Source organism: Mus caroli, unplaced genomic scaffold (genome assembly GCF_978045245.1).
Source record: "Mus caroli unplaced genomic scaffold, Mus_caroli_1 scaffold_10, whole genome shotgun sequence".
Lineage (NCBI taxonomy): Eukaryota > Metazoa > Chordata > Mammalia > Rodentia > Muridae > Mus > Mus caroli.
The window spans coordinates 105,443,206-105,455,479 of NW_028227265.1; the positions used below are offsets into that span (position 1 = coordinate 105,443,206).

A 12,274-nucleotide genomic window follows, 5' to 3' on the forward strand; every position below is an offset into this window, starting at 1 on the left:
CCAGGGGAGTTAGGCATATATGAGAATATATGGTTTACAACTGAGTTGCATGTTTAAGAACTGTGTTTGGGGGATGTGGAGGGAGATACGTTTGAGGATGCCTGAGATAGGAGAAGAAGAAATTGGAATCCCTGGAGCTGGAGTTGGAGACCTAAATTGAGTGGCCCAGTGTTGGTGTTAAGGAGCAAATTCAGGCCCTAGAGAGCCACAAATGCATTAACCACTGAGCCATCTCTTCAGCTCTGGCAAGTTTAAAATTAATTGTTCTATTTAAATGTAGAAAGCACCCAAAGCTCATAAATATCATATGCCACTTAAACATTTTTAAATACATTTGGTAGAAAGTCCTGAACAACCACTGCCCATTTGATTCGGTCAGTTCTGTTTTGCTACAGTTACACATCTGTGACAGCACTGAGAGCTGCCGGATGGCGTCGAGTGTGTCAATGTATCAAGCTTACTAATTACTATATGTGTAAATAACAAGATAGGAGCTTAGAGCAAAAGGAACCACAGACTGGAAGGTTAAAGAAGGAAAAAATTTGCAAGAAAGCTGTCTAAATGTGTACCCTCAACCCCAGTGAACAGAATTTTTGGTATTTTCTTAGCAGATGACACTAGAGAAAGATTTATTTTCCTAATTTAAGGTAATATTTCATTGAAATAATTATATTAATAGAATTTATATATGTTGGTAATATTCTGTATTATAGTGCTAATATTCTAATCTATGAATAGTTATCTTAATCTATGTGATCTTCGTTTAATATATACCAGTTTCATTTCTAGAGTTGGCAGCTCTTACACTGATTTTATTTTTCTTCAATCCTTAATTACTTAAGGCTATATAGATATCCAGATAAAAATTTCTTAAGAGACGCAAGACTTTAAGTACCAAAGTACATAAGATTTTTTTGATGTATCCCATTAAAAAAAATTGTATGTAGTGTCTTTGTGTTTGTGTGTGTGTATGCATGTGTGTGTGCACATGTCTGTGAACATGCATTTAAAGACAGGACCTTGGGTGTCATCCTTTGTTGGTCTCCACTTAGTTTTGAGATGGGGGTGGTAGTTGAACCTGGAGCTCTCCGTTTTGGCTAGGCTGGCTGGCAGGGCTGTACCTGTCTTTACGTTCCAATGCTGGGTTTTGTTTGTTTTGCCTAAATGAGATTTTTCTCTTCCTTTTAGATGCATTTTATCTATTCTTTGATAGTTTCTTACAAGTCTGCAAAGTTTTTGCTCACATTCACCTACAGTTTTCACCTTCTGCTCTTCCTGGACACGGTTCAGCAGCAAATCCTTCTCCAACCTAAATTATGCCCCTTTCCTCTCCCTCCCTCCCTCCCTCCCTCCCTCCCTCCGTCTCTCCCTCCCTTTCTCTTATAAACAACTGAATACAGGTAGCACTGACTGCTGGAATATTGACTGATCTCATACAGGTGTTGCTCTGGTAACCATGGTTACGATGCATTTGTGAGTGTCACCCTCATGCCACACCCAGAAGACAGCATTTCACAGCATCCCTCCCCATCCTCTGGCTCTTATCTTCTTTCCAACCTGTTTTCTCTGGGGTTTGGGGGTAGGAGCTTGCTATAAATCTCCAGCTTAAGGCTGGGAGCCCCTCAGCTCCTTGGCCCCAACCCTTTGATTTCACTGGGCATCCTTGTGTTTTCAGTTTCCTTCTCCTATTGAATTGCTTCCCTGAGAGTTTCTCTAAAGCTCTCTCATCAGAATCCATCACTATGGAATGAGTAATATGATTTTTTTTTTACACCTGGATTTTTCATGTTCCCTTCTGAGCCTGTGTTGAGACTTAAGCCTCTGGATTTAGGCCACTGATTGGAATTTTTTAAATTACCTATATTCTTTGAGTTGTAATTTCTGTAGTGTTTCACATGTGGCTAGGTTTTCCTAAGGGTGAAGCATTGTTCCTTTCTTTGGACTTGAGCTCTATAACCAAGCCTTCAGGGTTCCAGGCGAGACTTCTAATACAAGTCAGAATACATGATTAAATACTGAAGTAACCACAGTTGATAGAGATGCCCACTAATAAGGAGACAGTAAAAGTCAGTTAATTATAAACAATCTTCTATCCATCTCCGCTAACTTTGGGTGAATAAAGGTACAAAGCTAGTGTAGTATAACCTATGGTCTGAGTTATTAACTGTAGCATATAGAAGAAATGAGCTAAGACTATTTACTATTATTATTATTAGTGTTGTTATTATTTAGGCAAAGAAAAAATAGAGGAAGGAAACTGAATATGGAGGAGTGAGTTACTATTAGAGTAAATGGAGTTTTAGAATTATTAAAGCTACATAAAAACCTGATTAAGAAGTAAACAGAAGAGCAGGTGGAGAAAGACGATTCTGAGTTATGAAAAAGAGAGAGCGGGTCTGGGTTGTAGGTAAGTGACATAGTTGGATATAGTTGAACGCCCCAAAACAGAACAATTGTAAAACAGCAGAATCATTTTAAAACTAGAAACAGTTCAATGCAAGGGTGAAGATGTTTAAAACAACAAAATGTAATAAATGCAGCTTCAGGCAACATCCTTTTCTTGCTAGGAGATGTGATTTTACCTCTCTAGCTTAAGAGACCAAGTAGTTCCATGCAAAAGAATGTTTGAATTTGTATACTGTACATAGAAGATAATTCAAAATTAAGTAACCGTATATAAAAGCTGAAACCGAGACGTCACAGTGGGCAAAACAAAGTAACTCAGATCGCTGCTCTGCTTCAGTCATGGTTTTTGAGAAGAAGCTGAACGGTCCTTTCACATTTTCAGATAAAAGCACACCTTTGATTTTCAAGCGGCATGGCCTTCAGTACAAAAAAGTGCTTTTGATCAGTTTCTATATCTTGCTGCCTTTCCTTGTTGTGCTAGCCTTCATGGCTGTTAAGCGGATGATTGGTAAGCGGCTTGATAAGCAGAATATCTCAAAGGCCTTGGAGCACAAAGAGGAAGCCTTCAGTAGAGGGTAAGTAAAGGCATTAACATTAAGATTGCACCTCAGTATTTGAACACGGTTAAGTAATGTAAATATGGCTTTGGGGAGGGATGGTTGCTTGGACAAACTGCTAGAACTACTGGGTGGAAGGTTTTTAGGATATACCAAAAAAAGAGAGAAGAACCCACAAAGTAGCAAAGACCAGCTACAGCATCCTTCACATCCTTATGTGCCAAGGACAATTGGAGCACCTTAGTGAACCCTCAGGACCTTTCCAGTGAAAATCCTACGTGAGATGTAACTCACTTAGAACATATTGCTGGTATCTCAAGCAACCTGAGCATCCTCTGGCTGCAAGTCATTTTTATGCCTGGGGTGGGGTGGTCAACAGAGACAAGTCTGGGAGCAGATTTGTGAATAGAATCTGTAGACGGCAAGAAAAATAAAAATACAGAACAAGGCTGGGAGCGCATGCATTAATTCTATTAATATCGCTTGAGTTCTCCCCCAGCCCCCTGTACTGCAATTAAGGTGTTGAGCAGTTTTTGTTTCAGTCACAGCCACTGGTGCAAGCCATGCTTTGTAGCATGGGTAAACAGGAAGTCTGTGGTCCCATCCTGTAAGAACACTATGATGCTGAATTTCCAGGGCCATCTCTAGTTCTCAGAAGAGGCAACAGTTATCAAGGGGGTAGTGGCAGCTGCTTAAATCCGGGATGATGCTCCTGATGATTTGGGTAGACATCTATAAAATAATGAGAGCGTTTTAGGGTCATCAGATTAAACGGCAACTGGCATAATGACAACTGTGCTGTTTGAACATTTGTGGAAAGGCTGGATAGTTAGCAGAAATTTAGACTTTTGGGAGAATTGTCACACTAAGGAATCATGGTTTTTAAAAAAATTTACAAAACCATGTCGAATCAGCAAGAAGAAGTGGTTTCAAGCCAGCGAGGGGACAAGTTGAAAGAGAGCTGAGAGCTGGGCGTGGGGGCGCATGCCTTTAATCCCAGCCCTTCGGAGGCAGAGGCAGGCAGATTTCTGAGTTCGAGGCCAGCCTGGTTTACAGAGTGAGTTCCAGGACAGCCAGGGCTACACAGAGAAACCCTGTCTCAAAAAACCAGAAAAGAAAGAAAGAAAAGAAAAGAAAGAAGAGCTGAGGCAGGCAAGTGAGACCTTTAACACTCCACCAACGGCAATTGCTGTGAACTCCCTTGACCAGCATATTGGTCAATCTTTCCTTCTGTTTTCAAATTCAAACAGATCACCAAGTGCCTATCCATGGCCATAACCTTTTAAGTCAAATTCTCCAGTGGGGAGCAGCAAATAAGTATGCAAAAATCACTTAAAAGTTACCTGCCCTCTACTTAGATTAATGATGGATGCCTAGTTAGATGTTCAAACCAGAAGCTGCCGTGTGTGCCAGGAGGACCTTGTATATTATCAAGGCAAGCTTAGTGTGTTACCCCAGTGTGTTATAAGTAATCAAGAGTCTCTGTTGTCCCACTAATGCTGGTAAAGGTAGTTGAATGACCTTATTAGAAGAATCACCAATGAAGGTAGTATAAGTACTTATTTATACTTACTTGATGGAAACAAAACTGGAGAGGGCTAAGAACTTGAAGATGAATATATAAATGTGTCTAAATATTAACACTGTCACTTTGATAGACATCTTAATATCTCATCTTAATTTCCATGTGGACAAGATAGAGGAGAAAAATGGCTGGACTGTTAGTTTTGAAATCCAAACCCATAAATAAATAAAACTCAGGAAGGCACTGTCTGTCTTTGAAAGTCAGATAGGATTTGGAAAGGCCAAACACTGGCATGCTTGACCATTGGCTGTCATTGCAAAGAGGGTATTAATACATAGCAATTGATCATTTAGCATAAATCTGACCTTTGACACATTTTTGTGATTTTTCTTTTCTTTTTTTTCTTTCAATTTTTTTATTGGTTCTTTCTGAATTTCCCATTATGCACCCTGATTCCGCTCATCTCCTCCTCTTGAACCTGCCCTCTACCCTTGCAACCTGGTCTCCAACAGGAAAAAAAAAAATCTCATTGTGGAAGCTATAGTGTGTGACAGTTCGTCCATCAGTCTCCCCTTTCCTCCACACACTTTTAGCTTACAGATGTTCACTGCAATAACGCAGTAGTCTGGTACGAGCCCTCTGGCTTCTGCTATACCTTCAGTGCTGGAACCTCCCTGGGACTCCTCTCAGACATCCTGTTGCCCTGTGTCATGGAGATCCTGTAGTTTGGGATCTGTAGGACCAGACCCTTTAGGCAATTCATTGATGGGGTAGATGTTGGTGTGTGTGCCAATTCAAACCCTTGGATCTGGGCCAGTTCTCTTGCACACACACCGCCAAGCTCCTGCTTGCCCCAGCTGGCTCATTCACACCTATGCCCTCAGGGCCAGCTCTACTGTGCTGCCCAGACGAGGTACAGGGCCCACTCTGTCAAGTGTTGCAGCCAATGAGGGGCTGGGCCAGCTCTCCCACTCTCATGGCCTTGGGGCCAGCTCTCCCACCTGCCTTAGATGGCAAGGGAGGAGGGCATCTCTTCCTAGTCCATGCCACCATAAGAAGGTGAGTGGCAGGGCCAGTTCTGCTGTATTCATAGCCTTGGTGCCAACTTACCTTCAACCCCCACAATGTGCTGGGAGTGGGGAGTGGGACGCTCTCTCCTGACTACTTCGTCTGGCTAGGGGCAGGGTCAGTTCTCCTGCTGTCACATCCCCAGGACCAGCTCTCCCATAATGCCCAGGCAAGGGGTGGGGCTAGTTCTGCACAGCCCTCAGACTTCAACATGTTCCTGGGCAGCAGCCCAGACCAGGGACATCTGCCTGGCCTTTGGTGGTAACAGACTCCTGCTGCTGCAGGTCCGTGAACCCAGACGTGATCCCCGGTGGCAACACAGACCAGAACCTCACGACGGTCCCAGGTAGCTTCAACAGCTACTCATATTATGGCAACACAGACCAGAACCTCACGACGGTCCCAGGTAGATTCTACAACTACTCATATCATGACAACACAGACCAGAACCTCACGTCAGTCCCAGGTAGCTTCAACGGCTACTCATATTATGGCAACACAGACCAGAACCTCACGACGGTCCCAGGTAGCTTCAACGGCTACTCCTATCAGGGTGCTCCTTACTACCGGTGAGTCTCTAGCTCTGCCTCTCTTCATTGTGCCCACATCCTTCTGTTTCTCTTTCTTTTCCACTTCTCTACCACTTTTTTTGCTCCTCTTAGTGGTGCCTGGGGGCAGACATAACCCCCTCTTCTCTCTGCCACCTACTGACACACATGTGACAGAGCAGGCACCCTTGTAATGCCTCTAGGGGCCTGGTGATTTTTCTTCATGACAAATTAATCCTGAAAAGAATCCTCTATCTTTTGTACAGATCAATACCAGGAGACGGTAACGACAGCCAGCAGCCATAGAGTCAAAGGTGACTGAAAACATCCAATTGCTGATAAAATGTCATAACTGTACTTTATAAACAACACCTCTCACGAGTCCATAGATGCTTTTGCATTTCCTCATGCAGAGTCCTAATTGTTGGTTTCACAAGCTGCAGTGCAGCCAACAGAAAGCACTTGCTATGGATTTTGTTTTGCATTAGTTTGGAAATCCTAATGTAAACTGCTAGTAACTAGACTCTTATAAGAAACCTCTTGAAAGGAATTTTCGATATTTTCTTAAGGTATTTACAAACGAGCACACCTCTCCATTTAAGGATCCAGTTTGCAAGTGTACAGGAGGTTGTCCCACACACTCTTCTTTACTGAGACTCTAAGGAAATTTGTTACCTTGCCTTACGATGGAGGGAGTGGATACAGGAAGTTGTAACAACGCCTCGCGCTTACAGGGTGTCAGTAAATTGTGTAGTTTTACTTAAGGCCTTCAGGCATGTCTTTCACATCCAAGCTGTCAGAACCAACTTGTCACATATGCCTCACAGAGTACCTGAAAGTGGAGGGTGGAATTTATGGTGATGGAGGATCAGGAAAGATGGTAAGGACACAACTTCTTTCAAAACAGAAAGATAATTCTCACAAGACAAGATAAAAAGAGGTATCGGTATATAGTATACAAAATTTTTACACATTTGCATAAAATTAAAGGTATTTTATACGTTACACCTGAACACGTGGAGAAATTGAAAAGGTCAACAAAGCGTTGCTTCAGACATCCATCCAATTACGTCTGACGTGCATTTACGTCTCACTCGGCTTGCTGAGCCGGCAGACAGCTGAGATCATGAGGGCTGAAGGGGTAAATATCTCAGCACCAACTCCATCTCTCTTATCTTGCCAATGTGTTCACACCAGATCCTCATACTGCATGAGAGGTACTGATAGAATGCATGACTGCCTACTGCCCATGTGGGTTCTGTGGGCATCTAGCCGCCTGAATTATCTGTGTGCACGTTTTAAGTGTGTGTGTGTGGTGGGATTTCGGGGGGGGGGAGGAGATTTCCAACACACGGATATCCCAGATTACAAATTAAGTCATTGCTTGATTACTGACAGTTTAGCTGAGGGAATTGGAAAACAGAGTGCAAGAAGGACTGCGAAGACCAGAGAAGAAAATCTCAGTAGCTCCTCGGAGGCCACTTCTCTCTCATGCTGAATAAAAGACAAGACTATCTTAGAATCCAAACTTCTGCTTTAAATGCCCAAAGCTGGTTCTCTTGTTTGATTTCAGCATGGAACACAGTACAGAAGTGTAGGCACTACCTTAGCGTTCCAGACCAGCAGTGGTGGTCAAGAATAGCTCATGTTCCAGACCAGCAGTGGTGGTCAAGAATAGCTCATGTTCCAGCACCAGCAGTGGTGGTCAAGAATAGCTCATGGGGAAATGTTGAAAGTGAATGTACTTTCTTAAGAAAAACTGGTAAATGATGTGTATTGACATACATCAGGAAGACAGCTAGGCTATTACATACCTTTTATGTAGCTCAAAAGTATAGGGTATGCCCAACATATGTGAAGCACTAGGCTTGGTTCCCAGTACCAGCACACACTACCACCACCACCACCATCAGTGCCAACACCCACTACCACAATCAGTACCACCACCATCAGTATCACCACTACCACCACCACCACCACCACCAGTATCACCACTACCACCACCACCATCACCACCGCCACCACCACCACCATCACTACTACCACCAGCAAAAAGCCAAAAGCAACAAACAAGAACCAAATGGATAGAGACACTTTCTCAATGATAAAGTGTCACATATGCTAAGATCCAATTTGATATCTGAACGGTCATCTGGGTAGCTGTTGGTGGGTGGGGGTGGTGGGGTTGTGCGGTGGGAGGGTAGTGGTAGTTTGACCTTTGATCCTTTGTAGGGGATGCAGCCGCTGGTGCTGGGCAGAGGGGCCTGGGGAGTACTTTTTCTATATAATATTGAGTAGGAAAAATTTCTTTGGCATTGCTTCTGTTTCCTGTTGGCTTTTTTTCTTTGTTATTTCTTTTATTTTTATATTAAAATAGAATTATATCATTATCCCCTGCATTTTTTCTCTCCAAGTCCCCTCATATATCCCCTCCTTGCTCTCTTTCAAACGCATGGCCTCTTTCTTCATTAGTTGCTGTTACACTCTGTCTGCACATGGTTAGCTGTGTGTATGCTTCCAGAGCTTGTTAACTGAGCGGGGATAACCACTTGTTGTGATCTTTCTTGGGTAAGACTGTTTCTCCTGCTCTCAGCATTCCTTTGTTACCTGTAGGTGTGTGTGTGTGCGTGCATGCGTGTGTGTGTGCGTGCGTGTGTGCATGTGTATGTATGTGGGGGGGGCGGGGTATTGAGTATGCCTAAGCTTCCCCTTGTCTACTTTAGCATGCCTGTTGTTGTCCTCACCCAGCTAGTCATGGTAGTGGAACTTTCTGGGTGCAGCTGCTGACATTTCTAGGAGACACACTGTCACAGACAACTCCATGACCCTCTGACAGCCTTTCTGTCCCCTACTTTGCAGTGTTCCCTGAGCCTTAGGTAAGGGAGGTGTTTTTTGTAGACTTATCCCTTAGGACTGGGCTCCTAGACTCTGCATTTTGATTGGTTGTGACTTTCTATAATGGTCTTCATCTGTCATTAAGGAGACAGTTCCTTGATGAGGGGTGGGAACTACACTGATCTAGCATGACAGATGTTTAGAGTGCAGCTAGGGATAATGCTGGTTTAGTAAAGTGTTTGGTTCTAGGTTCTTCTTTTTGACACCCATGACTTCACCCATCCTGGGCAGTTGGATTGGTTTCCAGTATTAGGCACGGTTTCCCTCTGGTTGAGCAGGTCTTAAGTCCAATTAGAGAGCCATTGGTTGCCACCACAGTGTGCGTGCCACTACTGCACCCTTAGGGTTATTGTGCCATGATGGTGGTGGCTGTGATCCATGGATATCAAAGCTGGCAAGGGGTGTTGTTCATTCCCTTCTTTTGAAAGTTTGCATGATGTGTCTTTTTGGCTGTGTGAAAGCTAGTCCTCAGAAAGGGGGCATTCAGATCGTCCCAGCTCAGGGGCCTCTGGGTCCTGTGCCTGAAGAACACTGTGTTTTCTGCGATCAAGACTTCCCTTCTGGATGGTTTCCTTTCACCCGTGCAAAGTGTATAAAATACAATGGAAACAGATAAAGCTCATTTGACAACACACCCCTTTTCTGCATCCACTGCAAAATAGTCACAAACAAAACCAAGACAAACTGAAAACAACAGCAGCAGCAACAACAACAACACAACACAAAACAATCACTCAGCTTTACAAATCATAGGCACAGAAGGCCAGAGCCAGTCATGCACTTGACGCTAATTTATGGTATTAGTTAATTAAGCTTCTATTGTATAGCTTTTTAATAATGATGAGAATGTAGCCTTTCTACTTCTTGTGTCTTATTTATTTATTTATTTATTTATTTTACAACAGCAGTTATGCAACATCAAAGCCACAACAGAAGAAGACCACTACCAAGAAGCTCACTGTTCTGTGGTCTGATACAAGAGCAAGAACTAGCCCATCTCTTTCTCTGTGGCTTACTGTTTTTGGTAATACATGCCTCCAAATAAAGTCTATGGCTGACAGTATACAGATGCATATTTGCTGCTTCTTCCCTCTGAGCCAGGGAGATCAGCATTCTAAGCTGAGAAAATTCCACTACCTACGATTACTCCCTCCCAAGTGCCCAAAGCCAAGAGCAAGATCTATAATCCACTCCTCTCCAATCACACCCCAGCTCTGTCATTTCCCATTTCAAGATGCCCAGAGGGAGAGCTGATAGATGAGAACACTTTCTGTAGATCCCAAATAGTGACTGCATAGCATCCTTTCTCTCTTGAAGGAATTTCCTAGACTGAATTCCTGATCAAAAGTATAGATGAAGGCCCGATGGTTCCCTGAAAAACAGATGTAGTATGTTTCTTGATATTTGGTGTTGTATGGCTATTTCTGACGTGAAACATTCCTTCTGGTGGAAGGAGCTGTAAGGCAGGAAGCTCCCTTCCGGAAGTTGTATGACTGAGAGGCCCCTCCCTAGGTTTATTAAGCAGTGACTGCCAGGACAGAGGAGGGGTCTCTTCAGCTGCCTGTAAGACAGACAAGGAATTCATGAGCTGTGACCCACGCTCACTCCAGTGGGCCTTCTGACTGAGGCATCTGCCGTGGTCATACAAGTAACTTCAATAAACGAGCTGGTTCAACATCCTCGTCTTGGGCGGAATTGTGTCTGTCGTCTGCGTTGAACTTTTATTCCTAATGTTTGGTAAGCCTGAATTCTGCAGGTTACTTGCTGAAGGTGGGCTTTCTGCGGATGATTTTTCTTGTGGCCTTCAAAGTCCTAATCTTCTCTTGGCTGAGGCCAAGGGTGCATCTCCATAGACCTTGAATATTATGCTTGGGTTAAGTGTTCTGTTGGTCAACCTCAAGCTTGGTCGTGTCCCCAGAACCTTCACCCAAAGCAAGCAAGCAAACAAACAAACAAACAAAAAACAAAACTACCCAAGGTTCATCTAATAAGTCCAAATGCTCCTTTTCCAAACATCGTTAACTAATAATGGATATGGGTAGAACACCCACCCAACACAGCACTGGTCAGCCTGTAAAAGAACAGACCACAAATATCACTATAAAATGGGTGAACCCTAAAGTCATCATGATAAAAAAAAGCTAATCAGAATGACTACATGTCACACATTTGTAAAGGTAATTAGTTTAGTAAACTAGGACACTGGTGTCTGAAAACAAAAATAATGGCGGGGTCAAGTCTGTAAGACATAAGTGTTTCTCTGGGGGTAATAAACTCTAAAATCCACCATCAGTGATTATACATATTCACAAATATGTTGCTACCACACACTTCTATGCCTCAAATGAATCCTGTGACTTCTGACAAAACATGGTTGCTTAGAAAACACAGTTTTATAATTCTATATTCCCCTTGTTCTCATTGCCACTAATAATGAACCATGCTAACTATGGCACTGCCTTATGTTAGTAATAACCCTAGCTATTACGACCTAGGTAGAGTAGGACCTAGCTGACTGAGTTTTCATGGTGACCTAAACTTACTACTTTTGTGGCCCTTGTCATTGTCACTCCATACAGGAGGGTGTGCTGTAGTGGGAGAGTTGAGAGTCAGAGACACAGGAGAGATGGGCTTTGCTTGTATGGAGTTGGACATTCTTGGGAAAGCAGATGGAGGTGGGATGTCCTCTGTCTGCTGTCTCTATAGGCGGGTAGTTTCCCTAGCTCTCCTTACCCAGCTGCCCTTCTCCTCTCTCTTTCCAAGTGTACAGTGGCACCATGCTGACTAGTTTCATGCCAGTGTGACACAAGCTATAGTCACATGGAATGAGGGCCTCCCAATTGAGAAAATTGCTCCATCAGATTGGGCTGTGGGCAAATGTATGGAACATCATCTTGATTGATGATTGGCGGGAGGGCCCAGCCTACTGTGAGCATTGCCCCTCCTGGGCAGGTAGTTCTGAACGCTATAAGAAAACAAGCTGAGCAATTGATGGAAAGCAAGCCAGTGAGCAGCACTCCTTTATGGTCCTGCATCAACTCCGGTCTCTAGGTTCCTGCCCCGACTTTCCTGAAGGATGGACTCTAAGCTACAAGATGAGACAAACCCTCTCTTCCTCCTGTTGCTTTTGGTGATGCTGCTATAGTAATAGACACCCTGAGATAGTCACCATTAACAAAACACACTGCGTTGTAAGATATCCTTCCCTGTTTATAAGCCAGTACAGCAAGGAAACAAGACAACAGAGCAGCGCTTTATGCTTTGCGATTAGACCA

The 12,274-nt window shown here is 43.4% G+C and overlaps 1 protein-coding gene and 1 pseudogene across 4 annotated transcripts in view; one reads left to right on the forward strand and one right to left on the reverse strand.

Annotated features, from left to right (window-relative positions):
* Positions 1–10,305, forward strand: part of LOC110300542 (A disintegrin and metallopeptidase domain 3) — a 55,923-nt gene extending 45,618 nt beyond the window's left edge. For 2 of the 4 annotated variants that reach the window (XM_021170753.3, XM_021170755.3), the window contains 4 exons: positions 2,789–2,981; positions 5,841–6,125; positions 6,371–6,418; positions 9,905–10,303. In XM_021170753.3, coding sequence (XP_021026412.1) covers positions 2,789–2,981; positions 5,841–6,125; positions 6,371–6,410 — 518 coding nt within the window. In that variant the 3' untranslated portion in view covers positions 6,411–6,418; positions 9,905–10,303. Of the gene's footprint in view, positions 1–2,788; positions 2,982–5,840; positions 6,126–6,370; positions 6,419–9,904 lie in introns of all 4 variants that reach the window. The other 2 variants (XM_021170754.2, XM_021170757.2) reach the window with 2 other exon arrangements.
* LOC115031839 (small nucleolar RNA SNORA17) lies at positions 6,220–6,314 on the reverse strand (annotated as a pseudogene).
* Positions 10,306–12,274: the final 1,969 nt, after the last annotated feature.